General features: G+C 43.4%; 1 protein-coding gene across 1 annotated transcript in view; it reads left to right on the forward strand.

The window, feature by feature from the left end:
- The first annotated feature begins 566 nt into the window (after positions 1–566).
- The window catches only part of PINX1 (PIN2 (TERF1) interacting telomerase inhibitor 1), a 252,551-nt gene continuing 231,890 nt past the window's right edge, over positions 567–21,227 (forward strand). Inside the window, exons 1-4 of the mRNA XM_089688754.1 lie at positions 567–668; positions 2,411–2,520; positions 4,433–4,525; positions 19,922–20,000. Coding sequence (XP_089544880.1) covers positions 650–668; positions 2,411–2,520; positions 4,433–4,525; positions 19,922–20,000 — 301 coding nt within the window. The 5' untranslated portion in view covers positions 567–649. The remainder of the gene's footprint in view (positions 669–2,410; positions 2,521–4,432; positions 4,526–19,921; positions 20,001–21,227) is intronic.

Here is a 21,227-nt window from a genome sequence, read left to right on the forward strand (position 1 = left end):
CGGGACGTTTTTACAGCGGCTGTTTTTAGCTTTTTGTTTTTTTCTCCAGCTAGTAAACCCCCAAGCATGTGGGGGGCATGGCTATTCGGTGAGCGCACACCCGAAAGGGGGGACGCCATCCTATTGCACGTGGTGATTTCTTTTTAGGAATTACAAGATTTGTTTGGGGGAAGAGAAATTTCATGGACTTTTGATTGTTCACGTATGCTGAGTGATCACTTACTTTATTTATTCATTCATTCACATATTTATAGATTTTTTTGCGCTACTGAATCACTTTGAGGGTTCTTTTTTGGGTCATATTGATTCTATTAGAAGTGGAATCATTGTTTATTTTTATTTAATTTGTTTGTTATTTATTGTTTGATTATTTATTTAGTATTGCGCATCTAGCGCAAATATTTTTTTTTATAGTAGGCCCCCATCCTCACTTTTATTTCTTCTTTTTTATTATTTCTTCTTTTTATTCCTATTCATTCTCATTTTATGTTATATTTATAATTTATTGTTTATTCCAATTTATTATTTTTTCTACTGATTTAGCTTCTTCGGGCTACAACAAAATGGCGGACCGGAAGGATCGTACCCAATAACACCCGGCAGAGTTTGACGTCCTCTCATCGCGCCGTTCTGTCGCACAGGAGTCACCATGGCGATGCTGGCTGAACGTGAGTGTGGTCTCTGAGTACTTGGAGGATGCATGGTCCCCTTGGTATGGTAGTTGTGATGACAGAGGTGATGTGCTGTCTCTGTGCACCGCACTTCCCTGTCCCCTGGAAACATAGAAGCCGTCTTGGTGTTCTTCTTACAGTCCTCCCTGGACGGTACCCAGGGCGGGGAGGACGGAGGACGACTGTCCGGGAGGAGAGTGGATGTGTGCTGCATGGGGAGATCCCATGGGATTTGTGCTTGAGGGCCCCCTGCTGGATTATAATGTTACTGCAGGTGCTGACCAGAGGTCAGAGGTGAGGGCTGTAGAGGTCAGAGGTGAAGAAGATGGCTGCAGAGCTGAGTTGTTCAGAAAGATAATTTTTTTTGGGGGGGGGGGGTCAGAGGGGCACTCTCTGTATAGCACACTCCTGACCCCCCTGAATTCTGTACACCTTTCAGTCCTGCGTGCGTGCTTGCTCCTTTAAGGCCCTCCCCCACTGTTTGTGCAATTTGTCCATACCCTCCCTATGATGAGTCCTGGGGGGGGGAACCCTGGGTGGTGTGTATGTGTGTGTATATATATATATATATATATATATATATATATATATATATACACACACACACACACACACTCTATTGCCAAAAGTATTGGGCCCGCCCTCCAAATCATTGGATTCAGGAGTTCCAATCCCCTCCATGGCCACAGGTGTATAAAATCATCACCTAGGCATGCAGACTGCTTCTACAAACATTTGTGAAAGAATGGGTCGCTCTCAGGAGCTCAGTGACTCCAAGTGTGGTCCCGTGATAGGTTGTCACCTGTGCAATAAGTCCATCCGTGACATTTCCTGGCTACTAAATATTCCACGCTCAACTGTTAGTGGGATTATAACAAAGTGGAAGCAACCGGGAACAACAGCAACTCAGCCACCAAGTGGTAGGCCACGTCACATGACAGAGCGGGGTCAGGGCATGCTGAAGCGCACAGTGGTCACCAACTGTCTGCAGAGTCAATAGCTAAAGACCTCCAAACTTCATGTGGCCTTCAGATTAGCACAACAACAGTGTGTAGAGAGCTTCATGGAATGGGTTTCCATGGCCGAGCAACTGCATCCAAGCCTTACATCACCAAGTGCAATGCAAAGTGTCGGATACAGTGGTGTAAAGCACGCCGCCACTGGACTCTAGAGTAGTGGAGACATGTTCTCTGGAGTGACCAATAACGCTTCTCTGTCTGGTAATCCAATGGACATTTTGGACAATTTCATGCTCCCAACTTTGTGGAAACTGTTTGGGGATGGCCCCTTCCTGTTCCAACATGACTGCACACCAGTGCACAAAGCAAGGTCCATAAAGACATGGAGGAGCCAGTTTGGGTGGAGGAACTTGATTGGCCTGCACAGAGTCCTGACCTCAACCCAATAGAACACCTTTGTGATGAAGACTGTGAGCCAGGCCTTCTCCCCCGACATCAGTGCCTGACCTCACAAATGTGCTTCTGGAAGAATGGTCAAACCTTCCCATAGACACCCTCCTAAACCTTGTGGACGGCCTTCCCAGAAGATCTGAAGCTGTTATAGCTGCAAAGGGCGGGGCCAACTCAATATTGAACCCTACGGACTAAGACTGGGAGGCCATTAAAGTTCATGTTTGTGTACAGGCAGGCCAACCAGTACTTTTGTCAATCTACACATACATGCAACACACCCACATATAGTGTTCGGTTATTGTCTAATGGTTTGAGTTCTCTCTGCAGCTCGTAGGAAGCAGAAGTGGTCGGTGGACCCCAGGAACAGCACCTGGAGCAAAGACGATTCCAAGTTCGGGCAGAAGATGCTGGAAAAGATGGGCTGGTCCAAGGGCAAGGTGAGCGCAATATGTCAGCGCAGGCAGGACATCATCAAGGGACAACATCACCCAACCTAGCACCCCTTCCCCGTTCCCCTTCCCCTTCCATAGAGATTATTTTTTTCTCTATTCTAGTACATCTATTTCTTTTCTTGTTTTTACCACTTCCAGTCCAGACACTTTCACCCCCTTCCTGTCCAGGCCAATTTTCAGCTTTCAGCGCTATCACACTTCAAATGACAGTTACGCAGTCATGCAACACTGTACCCATATGAATTTTTTAGCAGTTTTTTGAGACAGATAAAACTTTATTTTGGTGGTATTTTTTCACCGCTGGGATTTTTTTTTTTTGCTATGTAAATGAAAACGTCCAAACATTTTGAAAAAAAGTGTTTTTCTTATAAAAATGTGCAATTGCAATTTATGTTTCTTCATAAATCTTGGCCAAAATTTGTTCAATTATCTTTTTAGTAAAAAAAAAAAAACAAATTAGTTTATAAAGAAAATGATAATTTTCCATTTTTTTTTTTTTTTTTTTTTTTTTTTTACGTTATTATTTGTGTTTTTTTTTTAACATACTGTCACCCTAGCAGTACAGTGTCACCATAATGACACTGTACTACTTTGGGGGGTGATGAAGATTTTTTTACATTTTTATTTACATTTTTATTTTTTTCTACATTATTATTTGTGTTTTTTTTTTAACATACTGTCACCCTAGCAGTACAGTGACACTGCTACTTTGGGGGGTGATGAAGATTTTTATTTTTTTTACACTAATTGCTTTTACACCCATCAAGGCTGTAAAAGCAATAATTTCTCCTTCTCTCTGGCTGCAGCCATTGAGAAATACTGTGTGAGCTGTGATTGGTCACAGCTTGTCACATGGTACAAGGCTGTTGTGAACAGCCTTGTACTATGTGACCTCTGTGATCATTCACAGATTTCACAAGTAGTAAGCAATGATGTGATATCTTGCCCACTACTCTTCATGTGATCACTGATTGGCCAATCGGTGATCACATGATCGGGACCTCACACAGAGGTCCTGTACAACGTTCAGTGTTCCTCCGGACACAGCGAGCACCGGAGCGCGGTGCTGCGTGCTACCAGGGAACGCGCACAAGCAGGGAGCGGGGAGGACGTTTATAAATGGCCACCTGTCCCTGCACTGCTCCCGTCTGGCCGTTTATATACACGGGTGGGTGGTTAAATAGCCGGGCAAAGGGTTTTTCTGTCGGTGATCCCTGTTTGTGAGACTTTTCCTCAGTTCCCATTTTATGGGCGTCTCGCAGATCATGGCGACCACCTGTAAAGGAACCTAGGTGGCATTTGGAACCTTTCCTTGCTGTGTCCAAAAGAAAGTCACTGTGACAGATGGGACTTGTAGAGAGCACGCCCAACAATCCCTGCAACCTGTAGTTCAGCAGCAGCAAGTCCTTACCTCTGTACAGACCTGAGGCTGGAGGTAAACATTGATAGAGCCAGTGCAATGCACTCGTGACACCCTGGAAATGGTTGCAATACTCTGCAGATCTTAGTGCATTAATTGAGGAATTTTACTTTTTTTTTTTTTTCTTCAGTGTTGGTGCATTTACTAAAATTTAGTAAGAGGTGGACTATTCCTTTTAGATGTAGAGGACGAGGATTAAAAGTGACATCTGTGCCAGAAACTAATTTACTGTGTTTTGAATCATGAGAGGGGGTGGTAACACTGAGCAGATACGTCCCAGAAAGAGTGGAGAGGTGACCACCATGGAGGAACTTTAGACACGGGTGGTAATGTCACCCTAAGTCCAGGCTAGCTTTATTTTTTGGGAAATACTCTACAACTAAGGATTTTACAGTTAGCTGGTGGCACAACAGCTTTTTCCAACCATTGTCTTATCATGTGATGTCCTGTTTAACCAATGCTGATGGTCTATTCTAGGGTCTCGGGGCTCAGGAGCAGGGATCCACAGAACACGTCAAAGTTCAAGTGAAGAACAACACTCTCGGCCTTGGAGCTTCCAACAACTACGAGGTACTGCAGAAGACCATACAAGACCATTATTTGTGTCCTACAGCAGTGTCAACTGGGGAGGTATAGAGGGCCTCAGCTGGGGATCCTGATAGCTCCAAAGGGCCACACATATTAATTATATAAAAGAAGACTGTCAGAGACATCAGGCATATTAGAAGAGACGGCCAGAAGCTGCAGACATGATGCAGGAGATGGCTAGAGGCTGATGATGCAGGGGTGGTAGGAGACAGAAGATGTGCTGAACATGACTGACTACATGGGACATCTCAGGTTGCCTTCAAATGCATGCTTCTGCTAGTAACTGCTGAGTCTGTAAAGGGGCGGATAGCAAGTGCCAAATGGCTGCATGAGGCTGATGGAGACCAGGGCATTAGGGCACGCCATCCAGATTCTTTTGATGGTCACCCAGCAAGGATCCTATTACGCTAGGTTCACATCTGTGCCAGTGGTGCTGCTGCAGATCCACACGAAAATTCGCATAGCCACACCACCCGCACAGAGAAATGCGGACCTGCAGGCGGGTGCCATTCTAATTGCACACCTCCCGCACTGGAAAACGCAACCATACTGAGAACCGAGGTTCCCGTGCGGGCTGCGTTTTCCAAAGAAGTGCAGGGACTTCTTCCCTGTGTGTCACGGGCATTGGAGTCCATTCAAATGAATGGGCTCTTGTGCCCGTGCAAAACGCGGCCTGCATGGCTGCATATATGTGAACCAGGGCTAAGGGAGAACATGGTAGAGCCTTCTCCCAATCCTCTTTGGTGGCTCCTCTGTGAATCTAGCTTGGCTGCAGGAATCCAGAACATCTCTTGGCTGAGAGAACCTGGAAGCCCTCATATTATTTCTGGGTTCCAAGCTTTAAAAATCCTGATGGCACCAATCATATTCTGTGTCCCTTATACATGCTGGTTGGAGGAGGAGGCATCATGACCTACTAAACTCCTGATGCCTCCATAAAGAGCACCTGTCACTCCATGTTTACCATAGCATGGGTAAGCATGGTGTGTTTTTTTTTTTTTTTTGATGCAGCAATAAAATACTAGTTTGCTGCACATTAGCTATGTGTAATGATATGTATCTCATCTCCTGCAAGATGTTGCTTCTTGTAAAAATCCTCCCTTCATGCTGCCTGATATTGCCCTGAACAGGTTCTGTATCAGTTACCAGCAGTCGCTGCTAGTATGAAGAGTTGCGTCACTCGCTCATTCCTTTGTCCTCCCCACCATTCACAGACCTTGTACTACTAATCTGCTGTAACGCATTGTGTACTACAGTGGGAGGGGGAGATCCTGTCACTCATCTGCTTCTGTATTCCTTCTTTGTGTATTTTAGCTGGGGTGTTTTTTTTTGTTTTTTTTTTTAACTGTGCTGCTTGTTGCACTTTTGATCTGCTTTTATCAAGACAGGATGCATGTCATAAAGAGGGCAATGGTCACATGACTAAAATGCCTCTCAAACCCAATACACCTAAAATGCACTGCATAGATATGAATGAGCCCGAAGAGGTTATTCACGTATGCAGTTGAGGGATGGGGGGCTAAAACTAGGCAGTTGAGTACCAGTTTTGCCAATGTTCTGCTGGAAACTTGTCTTCTCTGATCCTTCCCTTCTTATTCTATCCCCAATCCATTGGCTGATAGAACAGAGTCTTGGGGACCAGCTGTTCGAGCTCAGTTTAGTGTGTATTGCTAGAAAGGTATTTTTTTTTTTTTCTTGGGAGGATGCATGTGATCTGCTCAAGGCCAATCAGCACTGTCCAGACAGAGGGTCAGGGGTCTTGCAGCCTAATAGGACAATAAGGGGAGAATGTAAACTCCTCTTACAAACTTTAACCAGTGCTCTGCTGGACAGTGATAGAAGTCACAAGACATATATAACTGCTGATGGGAAAAGATATTTACTAAAATTGCATTTCCATGTTCTGTCAGGGATGTCCTATTCCTATCGCCCGACGCCTGGGATATGTAGTTCTGGGCGTTGGGTAGGTTTGTTTGTTTGTTTTTTTGCCCAGGCAGCGCTGCCGCCCGATTGCTTCTACACAGCCCACAGTGTCCGCCTTTCCCCTCGCTATACATCCCGGGCTCCGCTTGCCCATCTGTGGGCCCGAGACTGGTTCGGCGGGTGTCGGGATGTGGTATAGGGGAGGGAGGAGAAGAGCGGACATACGCTACCCTCTCTTTCTTGTGATGTGACGTCACTTCCGGGTCCCCGTTCGACAGATTCCCAGTCAATGAGGCCGGGAGAGATTGTAATGCGGTGCGATGTGAAGATTTACCCCCCCCCCCCTCTTCCTGACCAGGCCATTTTTTACGATAAGGCGCAAAGCTCCTTTAACTGACAATTGCGCAGTCATGCAACACTGCACCCAAATTAATTTTATGTCCTTTTTTCTCACAAATGGAGCTTTCTTTCGGTGGTATTTGATTGCTTCTGCTGTCTTTTTTACTTTGCACTATAAAAAAAAAAAAAAAAACAACAAATTTTGGAAAAAATTATATTTTTTACTTTTGGTTCTAAAAAAAAAATATCAAATAAACCTCAGTTATAAGTTTACAAAATGTATTCTGCTACATGTCTTCGGTAATAAAAAAAATCTCAATATGTGTGTCAATTGGTTTGTGTAAAAGTTAGTGTCTTCAAACTATGGTATATATTGGAATTTACGTAGCTTTTACTTTCTGACCACCTATCCCATTTCTTGAGGTGCTAAAATGCCAGGGTAGTACAACCACCCAAATGACCCCCCCTTTTTTGGAAAGTAGACACCCCTAGGATTTTGCAGAGAGGCATGTTGAGTCCATGGAACATTTTATTTTGTTGCCACAAATTTATTTTTTTTAAATCTTTGTTTAAAAAAAAAAAAAAAAGTCACTTTTAATGATATATTGCTCATGCATGCCATGGGTATATGTGGAATAACACGCCAAAACATATTCCTCTACTTCTCCTGAGTATGGGGATACTTAATAAAGGCCCCCAGAATCCAATGACCACATCCAGGCTTTTAAAGTACATATTTCCTCATATCACTTCCCCACTATCTATCACAGTTTTGGAGGCCCTAAAATGCCAGGATAGTACACACCCCCACCCCCCTCCAGATGACCCCTTTTTGGAAAGTAGACACTCCAAGGAATTTGTTAAGAGGCACGGTGAGTATTTTACAGATTCAAACTAAAATAATGAAGTGCAGCGCTAAGAAGAATAAAAAGTCAATAGAGTGATAATCTGGTATCACAATGGTGTACTGTAGAGGTACGGAGTCCCACGGCTTCCACTTTATCAGAATGACAGAAATGCGCACTCACCGGAAACGCATGGGTTATGCGCATGTGTGATTATGCATCACGGGCAATGGGAACATCAGAATCCAGGCAGCCAGGCGTCTCCCTCACGGTGGGTCATCACAGACTCCTGTAACAGGTCCGGGGGATCCCCTTAAGGTAAGCCAGTTGTTCCCTTCTCCAGGAAAAAACCTCCTCTCAGGATGGCAAAAGTGCTTTCTCTATGGGAGTGAAAGCTCCAGATAGGAGCCCCAGAAAACAAATGCCCAGAATAGTGTAGTATGTTCAAAATCTCAGGTTTAATCATCAAAATAGCAGCAGGGCAGTAAGCATATGGTACATCATGATATGTGAAGTACATAAAGTAAACAAATGCAGTACTGACCCCCAGTGGTGTAAAAACGCCGGGCCTCCTCGTGGCTCCGGCAGGTATAAGACGTCACGCTCTGTGCAGTTCCTCCTTAGGCCTTTCGTGCTAGAGGCACATCATCAGAGGGGAGACTGCACAGCAGCGTGACTGACGCCAGTGTAAGAAATAAGGGAACTGGCACATGCGCAATGAGCCGCGGCCATTTTCCCGAAGACAAACGCGCACTGCGCATGCGCGAGCACGGCAGCGCCATTTTGCCGTGGATCCGCGATCTACCATGTAATGAGGAGGAGACAGAGAAGTCTCAAAGTAAAAACCCAGACACGATTGTTAACTATGTCACAGACCCCAGGGAGTGAACTGTAAACAATATGTCACAGACCCCAGGGAATAAATAGTAGATGCTATACCTTTATAGGGAGTGAAAGTGCCAGTGTCTGTAATCTTAACAGTGCACAAAAATGAACTATGGGGTATAGAGATCCCCTCAGTGAATGGCATAAGTTATATAACGGACCACGGCAAGATGCAGGATACAAACGCATACATGCTACAAACTTTAGATATAAAGAAATAAGAAGAGGATATAAAATTTTAAAACACAGATGTTAAATATATCGAGTAATGGATCTGGCAGAATAGCATATCTAATATCTCAGTGCCAGACCCAGTCAGGATAACGAATAGAAGTCCCATAATAAATATATATGGAGACAACAAAAAGTCAGGATAAAAAGAGGTAAAAAAAAACCCAAAACACTTTAAAACCAAAAAAACCAAAGAAATGAATAGAAACCGTATACTCCTTCCTATGCCCATCGCCCAAATAAACGCAAGAAACAGGGCGGGAGGAGGTAATTAATGATAAAAAAGACTGGTGTAACAGTCAGATTAGATATATGCTAAAACGCCAAATACTAGAAGTTCATACATAAGGAAAAAAATCTCCCATGATACATTTCAAACGCTAAAATGTTATACACATAAATGATATATGCTTGGGAAAATAACTCTCATGCTGGAAATAAACCCAAGGTGATAGTCCGACATAATTAAAGCATAATGTGCAAAGAAAACTCAAATCACAATATATGATTAAATAAAAAATATAAGAGATATGAAATGAGACCGTCAGTTGTTAGCAATGAAGCAATTGACGTCTACCTCAATGTTGTGGCCCAGAGGATGTAAAGTTTGGAGCTCAAACACCCATTTGGTTTCGGCTTGGGAAACTGCCCTGGTTTTATTAATACCCCTCCAATGGTTATTGATTACATCAATCCCAATGAATTTAAGTGAAGAAGGGTCTTTATTATGGTGGAGGCGGTAGTGGTTTGATAATGAGTGCTCCCTGAAACCCTTCTTGATATTGGAGACGTGCTCGCGTAAACGGTCACGTAGACGTCTTGTTGTCCTGCCAATATATTGTTTTTGGCAGGGACATTGTAGTAAATACACTACAAATTTGCTATGACAAGAGATGAAATGTTTAATGTTATAAATTTTTCCAGTAACTGATGATTGGAATGTACTGATTTTCCTCTTTCTGGTATTGTCACACTTACAGATGATGCATTTATTACAGGGGTGAAATCCTTTTAGATCCTTAAACAGAGAAATGTTATTAGGAGGATCCACAACATTTGGTGCAATCATATGCCTAACAGCAGTTGCTTTCCGAAATACAATTTCCGGTTTCTCCGGTAGTATTGCTGTTAGAACCGGGTCCATTTTTAAAATACCCCAATTGTTATTCATTATTTTATTGATTGCCTTATATTGGGTTGAAAAGGATGTGACAAATGGGCAGATTTTTTTCCTTTTGATTGTTCCTTGTTTTATCAATCAGCATGGTGTTTCTATTCATCTGCGCCACTACCCGAATAGTATGATCAAGGGTTGTCTCACTATATCCCTTCTCCAGAAACCTGTGTTTTAAGATATTGGCCTGAACGTGAAAAGTCTCATAATCCGAGCAATTGCGCCTGATCCTCATTATCTGTCCTTTAGGGATATTAGACAGCCATTTGGGATGATGACAACTCCCAAGAGGAATAAAGCTATTGCGATCTGTTGCCTTAAAGAAAGATCTAGTGGTAATCCTGCCCATGTAGTTGACAAGAGTTAAGTCCAGGAAATTAATCTCCTCCCGGCTATAAACATATGTGAGTTTGATGTTAAGGGTATTATTATTTAATGAGTTAAAGAAGTTTATGAGAGACTCCTCCTCCCCATTCCATAGAAGCAAGATATCATCGATATATCTTTTGTAAAACAACAGTTCAGGCCAATCTCTGGCAAAAATAAGGTCTTCCTCCCACCTGGCCATAAAAAGGTTTGCCAGGGAGGGGGCAAACTTTGCCCCCATTGCCACGCCCCTTATCTGCAGATAGTAGTCTTTATTAAACCAAAAATAGTTCTTTAACATAGCAAATTCTAAAAGCTCTAGAATGAAATTCTTCTGGGTGACAGGTAAGGGACTGTATTGTGTTAAAAAGAAATCAGCCGCTTCCATGCCATCATTATGGTTAATGTTTGAGTATAGAGAAGCGACATCCGCTGTAACCAGAAAGGTGTTGGGAGAAGTAACTAGGGAGCTGACCTCGTTTAGGACCTGTTTGGTGTCCTTTAAATACGCTGCAGTTTTTAAAACGAGTGGCTGGAGGAAAAAGTCCACATATTCACCAATTCTAGAGGATAAAGAACCAATACCGCTTATTATTGGCCTCCCCGGTGGTTTTATGGGGTCCTTATGAACCTTCGGTAATATATACAAGACTGGTAACTTGGGTGCTGTTGGACATAAAAAGGACTTTTCTTTCTTATTCAGAATACCCTCTACATACCCCTTGTTAATGATGTTTTTAAGAGAACGTTTGTACTCTATTTTAGGATCCTTTGGTAAACGAGCATAAGTGGTATTATCGCTCAAAATGTTGTTAACCTCATTAATATAGTCTTCCTTGTTGAGAACCACTACACCCCCACCTTTGTCTGCTGGTCTTATTACCAAATTCTTCCTTTCTAATAATGATTTAATGGCTTTAGTATCGCCTGTTCTGTCAAAAGGTCTCTTAAATGGTATTTCCCTCAATTCTTTCAGGACCTTGTCTCTAAATAGATTCACATACGAGTGAGTTTGTGGGGGAGGGTTATAGGTGGATGCATTGCGTAGATTGGAATGAGTATATTTTCCAATCGATACATCCCCATTGATAGGATTATTCGCAAAATACCTTTTCAGGGACAATTGTCGTGCGAACTTATGTATGTCCATATAGGTTTCAAACTTATTAAGGCTTTTTGATGGAGCATATTTCAATCCTTTATCAAGCAAGTGAAGCTCTTTTTCTGTAAGGTTAGTTCCACTAAGGTTAAAGATACCTTGTGTCTTTACACCCTCCTTTTCTTTGGAGTGTCCGTTTGCTCTCTTCCCTCCTCTCTTTCCCCTCCTGTGTCCCTTCTTTTTCTTGTATTGCTCACCCCTAAAAAAAAGTATTTTACAGATATTCTTTAGTCACAGGGTTTTGCAAAAGGAAAAAAAAAGAGAACATTTTTGTTTTCTTTCTTTTTTCCTAAAATTTGTGGCAACAAATGAGACCTGCAAAATACTCACCATGCCTCTTAGCAAATACCTAGAAGTGTCTACTTTCCAAAAAGGGGTCATTTGGAGGGGTTGCTTTTACTATCCTGGCATTTCAGGGCCAATATTAGAAGCTTGTGCCACACATCACCCACTCTAGAAGACCAAGCCTTTTCTGACACTTTTTGTTCACCTGAAAGAACTTTCAAAAATGTTTTTGCTAGAAAATTACTTTGAACCCCCAAATTAAAAAAAAAAAAAAAAAAAAAAATATATAATTTTTTTTTTAAGCAGGGGCCCTAGAGAATAAAATGGTGGGTGTTGAAATTTTTTACGTCACACATTATTTGCACAGCGATTTTTGTGTTTTTTTTTATTTTTTTCCAAATGGGAAAAATACACTTTTTGGAATTTTAACAATATATTGCCCAATTGTTTGATAAATTATAAAATATGTTATGCCGAATAAATAGATACCACACATGACATGCTTTAAAATTGTGCATGTCTGTGCAATGGCAACAAAGTACATACAATGAAGGAAATAAGTATTTGATCCCCTGCTGATTTTGAATGTTTGCCCACTCACTAAGAAATGATCAGTCTAAAAATCGAGTGTTCGGTGCATTCAAAAGAAATGCATGTCTAACAAATGATGCACTGATTTGCATGTTCATGAGGGAAATAAGTATTTCATCCCCTTCACAAAAAATGACTTAGTACTTGGTGGCAAATCCCTTGTTGGCAATCACAGAGGTCAGACGTTTACTGTAGTTGGCCACCAGGTTTACACACATCTCAGGCAGGATTTTGGACCACTCCTCTTGGCAGATCCTCTCCAAGTCATTAAGGTTTGGTGGCTGACGTTTGGCAACTCAAACTTTCAGCTCCCTTCACATATTTTCAATCGGATTAAGGTCTGGAGACTGGCTAGGCCACTCCAGGACCTTAATGTGCTTCTTCTTGAGCCACTCCTTTGTTGCCTTGGCCGTGTGTTTTGGGTCATTTTCATGCTGGAACACCCATCCACGACCCATTTTCAATGCCCTGGCTGAGGGAAGAAAGTTCTCACCCAAGATTTGACGCTACATTGCCCCGTCCATCGTCCCTTTGATGCGGTGTAGTTGTCCTGTCCCCTTAGCAGAAAAACACCCCCAAAGCAGAATGTTTCCACCACCATGTATGACAGTTGGGATGGTGTTCCTGGGGTCATAGGCAGCATTCCTCCTCCTCCAAACACTGCGAGTTGAGTTGATGCCAAAGAGCTCGATTTTGGTCTCATCTGACCTCAACACTTTCAACCAGTCCTCCTCCACATCATTCAGATGTTCAGTGGCAAACTTCAGACGGGTCTGGACATGTGCTTTCTTCAGCAGAGGGACCTTGCGGGCACTGCAGGATTTCAGTCCTTGTCGGCGTAGCGTGTTACCAATTGTTTTCTTGGTGACTGTGGTCCCAGCTGCCTGGAGATCATTGACAAGATCCTCAGGTGTAGTTCTGGGATGATTCCTCACTGTTCTCATGATCATTGACACTCCACGAGGTGAGATCTTGCATGGTGCACCAGACCTAGGGAGACTGACAGTTGTTTTGTTTTTTTTCCATTTGCGAATGATTGCACCAACTGTTGTCACCTTCTCACCAAGCTACTTGGCGATAGTTTGGTAGCCCAGTCCTGCCTTCTGTAGATCTACAATCTTGTCCCTGACATCCGTGGACAGCTCTTTGGTCTTTGCCATGGTGGAGAGTTTGGAATCTGATTGTATGATTGCTCCTGTGGACAGGTGTCCTTTATACAGGTAACAAAATGAGATTAGCAGCACTCCCTTTAAGAGGCTGCTTCTAATCTCAGCTTGTTACCTGTATGAAAGACACCTGGTAGCCAGAAATCCTGCTGAATGATAGGGGATCAAATACTTACTTCCCTCATGAACATGCAAATAAGTGCATCATTTGTTAGACATGCATTTCTGTAGAATTTTTTGTTGCTATTCTGTCTCTCAGTGTTACAATACACCCACTATTCGATTTTTAGACTGATCATTTCTTTGTGAGTGGGCAAACATTCAAAATCAGCAGGGGATAAAATACTTATTTCCTTCACTGTACATTTCTATTATCAATAGGTGACGCTTTAAAAGCCTTTACAGGTCACCAGTTTATTTTTACACAGGAGGTCTAGTGCTACAATTAGTGCCCTTGATCTGACGTTCCGTGTGATACCTCATGGTGCAACCACTGTTTACATATGGTCACAGGGTCAAGGCTTGTGCAGGGGGGGCAAGGGTGCTGTTGTTTTTTTTGTTTGTTTTGTTTGAATCACTTTTAATGCTATCACAGGGAATGCAAATATCCCCTATAACTTCAATGGGCATTGTCATATATTCTTTTTTGAGAAATCTGGGGTCTGTCAGACTCTGTATATCTCCTCTGCCCTTACATTATCTAATCTCACCAAGATCGGTGTGATCAGATGCTTTCCCAATTTACAAATGGCGCTGTTTATATCATGCGAAACTGAAGTGATGAAATGCTCGTAGCTTAGAGATGATTGGAGCCATTCTAGTCTCTGATCAGCTCTATGGGCAGCCCGCGGATTTGCTGGCTGCATTCTCTGATTCCCCTATGGGACAGGAGAGCCCAATAAAACTGTGGAAGGCGGCGGGGGGGGGGGGATGTCACTTTCTGCTGCTTACTAAAACAATTTAGCAGCTAATTGGCCAATAGGATTGCTTTTAAATGACAGCTGACCGCCAGCTGAAAAAAAACGATTCCAGAATAATGCCTGTAGCTGCAGGCATCATCCCAGTATAACCACTCCAAAATCCAGCAACGTACCAGTACATTGCTGGTCCATGTTGGGGACATATGTAACAGCGGAGAACATAGGCATGTGATGAATCAGGTCTGTGGACCAATATGGCCACAATTCATTCTTTTTTTGTAATGCCCATGTTGAATGTAAGTCCCAAAAAAGTTTTACATTTAGAAACCGTGATAGGTTTCCATACAAATTGTCTGACGAGCTGAATTTGGGTGGGCAGCGATGCATTGTGTGTATAAATTGCCTTGGCCCACAATCCATTGGTACAAATCTTCTGTGAAAAACAGTGGAGGGGCTAAACACTAGTGCTAGCAGCGATTGGGGCCGATCCTGCTAACGCTGCATTTTTGGGGACACTATACAAAGGGGGCATTAGTATAGTTCTGTACGTGATCAACATCTTGATCTGTACAAACACTATACTAGTAATGGCGGTGATCAGCGACCTATAGTGTGCGGGCAATCTCACGCTAGCTGACCCCTTTGAGAACGTGCACAGCGCACGAAACGCATCAGAGAGGTGCCCCCCAGATATCTTCTACTGCATGGCCATTGCTGGACGGCTGTGGACCTTTTCTCTTACTTTATATCCCTGGTTAAACTCCTCATCTGGCTGCTGCTGCTGCTGTCTGTGGATTTCCTACCTCTGGCTGTCCTGTAAGATATGACACCTAGTGGCAAGTCTGGAGATGACAACTACCCTTCCAGTGATCTACTTCCAGAGTACTAGGGGTAGGTCTTAATTACTCCATGCTTCATTTGCATATATATCCGGTTAGTGCAATCAACTCTCAGTGTATTATCACAAGAGTCACGAACACTACAGTGTTCCAGATTTTGCTATATCACAGAAGTCACGTTAATGCGATATGTTAAACCTAGAAACTGTGTAATCTATTGGACTTTTACAATGGGGATTTGACTTATTTATCTTTAGCGCTGCATATATTTATTACTTGATTTACTATTTGAAGTTTTAGAGGTTTACTTCCTATGTCAGCTGCTAGCCATCCCTTCCTTCACTGACACCTAGCGCTTGGTTTATTTACCTTTCGATTCCAGAATAATGCCTGTAGCCGCAGGCATCATCCCAGTATAACCACTCCAAAATCCAGCAACGTACCAGTACATTGCTGGTCCATGTTGGGGACATATGTAACAGCGGAGAACATGGGCATATGATGAATTGGGTCTGTGGACCAATATGGCCACAATTCATTCTATTTTGTAATGCCCATGTTGAATGTAAGTCCCAAAAAAGTTTTACATTTAGAAACCGTGATAGGTTTCCATGCAGATTGTCTGACAAGAGCTGAATTTGGGTGGGCAGCGATGCATTGTGTGTATAAATTGCCTTGGCCCACAATCCATTGGTACAAATCTTCTGTGAAAAACAGCAGAGGGGCTAAACACTAGTGCTAGCAGCGATTTGGGGCCGATCCTGCTAATGCTGCATTTTTGGGGACACTATACAAAGGGGGCATTAGTATAGTTCTGTACGTGATCAACATCTTGATCTGTACAAACACTATACTAGTAATGGCGGTGATCAGCGACCTATAGTGTGCGGGCAATCTCACGCTAGCTGACCCTGGCTGGGAGGGGAGCTTACTGACCCTGACGTTCTCTGATGTCAATAGTGGCAGTAATACAGTGATCAGAGAAACATTCTATATACTGACACTGTACTAATGGCACTGGCTGGGTTCGCGTTCACATCCCGAAATAGGAAGTGACGCAAGATTATGTCACTTTCCCAAGAGCTGCGGTTGACAAGTGGTTGAAAAAAAAAAACTTTAAATAAAAAATACCATATTGAGAATTTTTATTTTTTAGCACAATGTTACCATAGTAACATTGTACTACTTGGGGGGGTGATCAAGGATAGATAGATATTTTTTTATTATTATTATTATTTATTTATTTATTTCTCACTTTGCATTGCAGGAGAAATGTTCTTTATTTCTCCTGCAAAGCTTGCTATCATGAATCTAACTCATTCATGAACTGTCATCAATGAGTTAAGCTCGATTAGTGATCTGTGATTGGCTGGAGCTGGTCACATTGTACAGGGTGTTATAGCCAGAGCGATGTACGGGTACGTTGCTGTGCCTATAGCTGCTGCCCGGCCACAGTACATTGCGGGCGGGAAGTGGTTAAGGATAGTGGTCATATGAAGCCATTTATTATCACAGTTGTTTTGGCTCCTTTTTTTTAAATTATAATAACACCCAAATGGCCCAGATCAAAAGTTTACATACCCTGGAATTATTATTTATTATTATACAGTATTTATAAAGCGCCAATAGTTCGCTCAGCGCTGTACATTACAAAGGGGGGACAGAACATGTGACAGAACAATACCAATACAATGCAAAACATGAGGGGATCGAGGGCCCTGCTCTTTCGAGCTTACAATCTAGGAGGGAGGGGATAGTGGTTGGAGATAGCTGTGGGGGGATGGGGTGGTGGGAAGAGTGGAGGAGGTTGGCAAGTTAGCAGGGGGTGGGGTAGGCTTCCCTGAAGAGGTGGGTTTTCAGGGTGCGCCTAAAGGAGAGGAGAGTAGGTGATAGTCTGATGGGTTGGGGCAGGGAGTTCCAGAGGATGGGTGACACCCTGGAGAAGTCCTGGAGGTGGGCATGGGAGGAGGAGACCAGGGAACTAGAGAGAAGGAGGTCTTGTGAGGATCGGAGTGTGCGTGCCGGGCGGTACTTTGATATTAGGTCAGTGATGTAGTATGGGGCAGTATGGTGGATGGCTTTGTACGTCAGCGTTAGGATTTTGAATTTGATCTGTTGCGCAATCGGAAGCCAGTGGAGGGATTGGCAGAGGGGGGTGGCGGAGATGGAGCGGTTGGAAAGGTGAATGAGTCTGGCAGCCGTATTCAGGATGGACTGAAGCAGGGATAGCCAGCGGCGAGGCAGGCCAGTGAGGAGGGAGTTGCAGTAGTCGAGTCGTGATATGATGAGGGAGTGGATGAGCTGTTTAGTGGTTTCTGGGGTTAGGAACGTACGTATTTTGGTGATGTTGCGGAGGTGGAGTCTGCACGAGTTTGTTAAAGATTGGACTTGGGGCTGGAAGGATAGGTTGGAGTCCAGAATGACACCAAGTACTCTGGCCTGCAGGGCGGGTTTGATATTGGCGTTGTTGGATGTGATGGAGAAGTCAATGGGGGGGGGGTCCGGGCTGGGGGGAAGACAAGAAACTCGGTTTTGGAGAGGTTCAGTTTAAGGAAGTGGAGCGACATCCAATCTGATAAGTCGCTCAGTAGGTGTGTGATTCGGGCAGAGACCGAGGGGGTGAGGTGGGGGGTTGAGAGATAGATTTGTGTGTCATCGGCATAGAGGTGGTAGTTGAAGCTGTGAGAGTGTATGAGTTGGCCAAGGGAGGAGGTGTAGATGGAGAAGAGAAGGGGCCCAAGGACAGAGCCTTGAGGGACCCCAACAGAGAGGGGGAGTGAGGGGGAGGTGGTAGCATTATAGGTAACACTGAAGGAGCGTTGTGACAGGTAGGATGAGAGCCAGGAGAGAGCAGAATCTCTGAGGCCGAGGGAGTGTAGTTTTTTGAGGAGGAGGGGGTGGCCGACTGTGTCGAAGGCCGCAGAGAGGTCAAGGAGTAGGAGCACTGAATAGTGGCCATTAGCTTTGGCGGTTAGCAGGTCGTTGGAGAGTTTGAGTAAGGCGGTTTCGGTGGAGTGTAGGGGACGGAAGCCGGACTGTAGGGGATCGAGGAGGTTGTTGTCGTTGAGGTGAGAGCATAGGCGGGTGTAGACGAGGCGCTTGAGGAGTTTAGATGTAAATGGGAGCAGGGAGATGGGTCTGAGGTTGTTCGGGTCATTGGGGTCCAGGGAGGGCTTTTTAAGTATGGGGTTGATGTGTGCATGTTTCAGAGGGGAGGGGAAAATGCCTGAGGAGAGGGAGAGATTGAAGATGTGGGTGAGGGAGCATAGGATGGAGGGGGAGGGAAGTCGTAGGAGTTGTGAGGGGATAGGGTCGAGGGGGCAGGTGGTGAGGCGGGAATCGGAGAGGATCTTGGAGACTTCCTCGATGGTAGTAAGGTCAAAGGTGCGGAGTATTTGACCTTGGTACAGACACACAAGATGACACACACAGGGTTAAAATGCCTATTAAAGTTTGATTTCTCACATCTGAGGCTTTTTAAATTGCAAATAGTGTCTGTGTATAATTTTTCAGTTTGTTGGCTCTCACATGGATACACTGAGCTTGCTACATACTGAGCCATGGGGGGGGGTAACTGTCAAAAGTCCTGCGTAATTAGGTAATAGAACTTTTATAAATATGGGAAGAGGATATAAAAAGTCCAAAACCTTGAATATGCCAGTCAGTACTGTTCAATCACTTTATTAAGAAGGGGAGAATTCAGGGATCTCCTGATACCAAGCCAAGGTTAGGTAGACAAAGATTGCAGCCACAACTGCCAGAAGAATTTATGGAATACAAAGAAAACATGTAAAATGCAAGCTGCTTTGGAAAAAGACGGTGTGGTTGTTTTGAAGGAGCACAATACGATGATACTTGAATAAAAATTAGCTGCATGGTCTAGTTGCCAGAAAGAAGCCTTTCACAGTTCTCCTTGCTAGAGGGGGAGCTGTACCAGAATACCTGCAGTGCAAGCATTAACCTGCTTCTGCCTTATCCATTCTGTGGATTTGTGCTCTCCCACTGTTTCTTGAATATTCGATCACCAGGGGCAGTCCTGAAAAAACCCTGCTTCTCTTCCAAAGGTGGCTGCCTCCACACAGACGCAGTACACAAGGCATGGTAAGTCAGTAAAGGGGAGACGTTCAGTTAGAGGGAGACCACAGGTAATACTGGTGTCTATGACTAGTCCTTTGCTCTCTACTTGCTGTTTGTGCAGAGGTTCCATTGTTGAGGTCCTTTTTTAACCTTGTGTGTTTTTTTATCTTTTTCTTTGTCCCCTTAAAGAGACACTGTCACGTTTGCTCATCTGGGGCAAAGTGATGTCTCTATAAAGGACCTCCAACTTCTAATACTCACCTGGCATGTGCTCCCTCCTTTATGGCCACAGGCAGCGCTAGGTATGTGAGAGCCTTAAATGATCTCCCCTCTGACTGTGCTCAGACCTAGTAACCAGTTGATAGGCTCCAGCACTGTCACATGACCAAGGGAGCAATATCATTGCTCCCTTGGTTCCCCAAGGCTGCTAATTCCGGCTGCGATGTAGGAAGGAGCTGTACAGGAGTCCATGTAAGGGGAGTATACATTTGGTCATTAATGGCCCTTTGCAGAGACATTATTACTTTGTCCTCAATGGAATCAGAATCGCTTTACTCAGACTTTGTTTCCTATTTTAGGATAACTGGATCGCCCATCAAGATGACTTCAACCAACTTCTGGCTGAACTGAACGATTGCCATGGCACAGCAAGCGCTGGTAAGATCAGCGTATGAAGAATTCAGACATATTTATGTCATAGTGCATTGTTCTATGTCTTGTGGTTGCTTTAATCACTTGCTACCCTTGAAATGTACCCGTACATCCTCAGGTAGCAGTGCAGTGTTTTTTTTTTGTTTTTTTTTTTTTTTTAAATCAGCTGGCTGTTCCACTGGGGATCCTGGGACTGAAGCTGGCGGTTCCGCCGGCTTACCATAGAGAGGACAGGGAATTCCGCAATTATCTCTATGGTCTAAAAAAAACAGGATTTTGTCAACTCTGGCTTCACTCAGATGTCAACAACAGTTACCGGCCTGTGAAAGCATCTGACCAAGCTGATCTCGGTTTGATCGGATGCTTTTAAGGGCAGAGGAGAAATCTGGGGGGTCTAATAGACTCCAGCTGTCTCCCTAAAGAGGTCCTTTCACAGCCCATGCTATCATAAGTGGTGATGTTCCTCCCTTGTTATAGCAATAAAGTTGATTTAAAGAAAAAAAAAAATGAAGAGAAAAAATAAAAGTAAATAAAATATAATAGACAAATGCATGGATAGATCCCACCTGCATATGTAAACGGCAATTGCACCACACATATGAGGTATCTCCGTGAACGTTGTAGTGAGTGCAATAATTCTAGTGCCAGACCTCCTTTGTAACTCTAAGCTGGTAACCTGTGAAGCCTTTAAAAGCGTTGGGTTTCTATTTATTGGGTATTGTTGGGTAAATCTATTTATTCAGCGTAACATCATCTTTTATATTTAATTAAATCATTGAGTATTATGTTGTGTTTTTGTACAATACCTTTCAATAAAGTGTTTTTTTTTTCCCCAAAAAAAATTTGTTTGAAAAACTACTGTGCATATATCGAGCAACATTTTTTTTTTTTTAAAGTGCATAGTCCACCATTTTATTCTCCAGGGCCTCTGCTTAAAATATAGAATTTTTGAGGGAAAAGTAATTTTCTATAAAATAAAAAAACAAAAACAAAATAAAACTGATTTTTACATGCATGTGGGAAGCATCAGAATTGGTTCGGTATTTAGGATGGAACATGTTGCAAATGTGCTGCACAGAGGATGAACCTGTGACCAGACGAAATAGAAATATATCAATGTAGTTGCTATTCAAACTTCAGTCTTTTAACCAGTCTTGGACTGTGGGTGGACAGCATACATCCGAAAAACGTTATCACATGGCATGTGTAGTACTTTCTATCATCCTTCTCCCA

Source organism: Staurois parvus, unplaced genomic scaffold (genome assembly GCF_062004578.1).
Source record: "Staurois parvus isolate SC_StPar_1 unplaced genomic scaffold, SC_StPar_1.0 ptg000453l, whole genome shotgun sequence".
In the NCBI taxonomy this organism is placed as follows: domain Eukaryota; kingdom Metazoa; phylum Chordata; class Amphibia; order Anura; family Ranidae; genus Staurois; species Staurois parvus.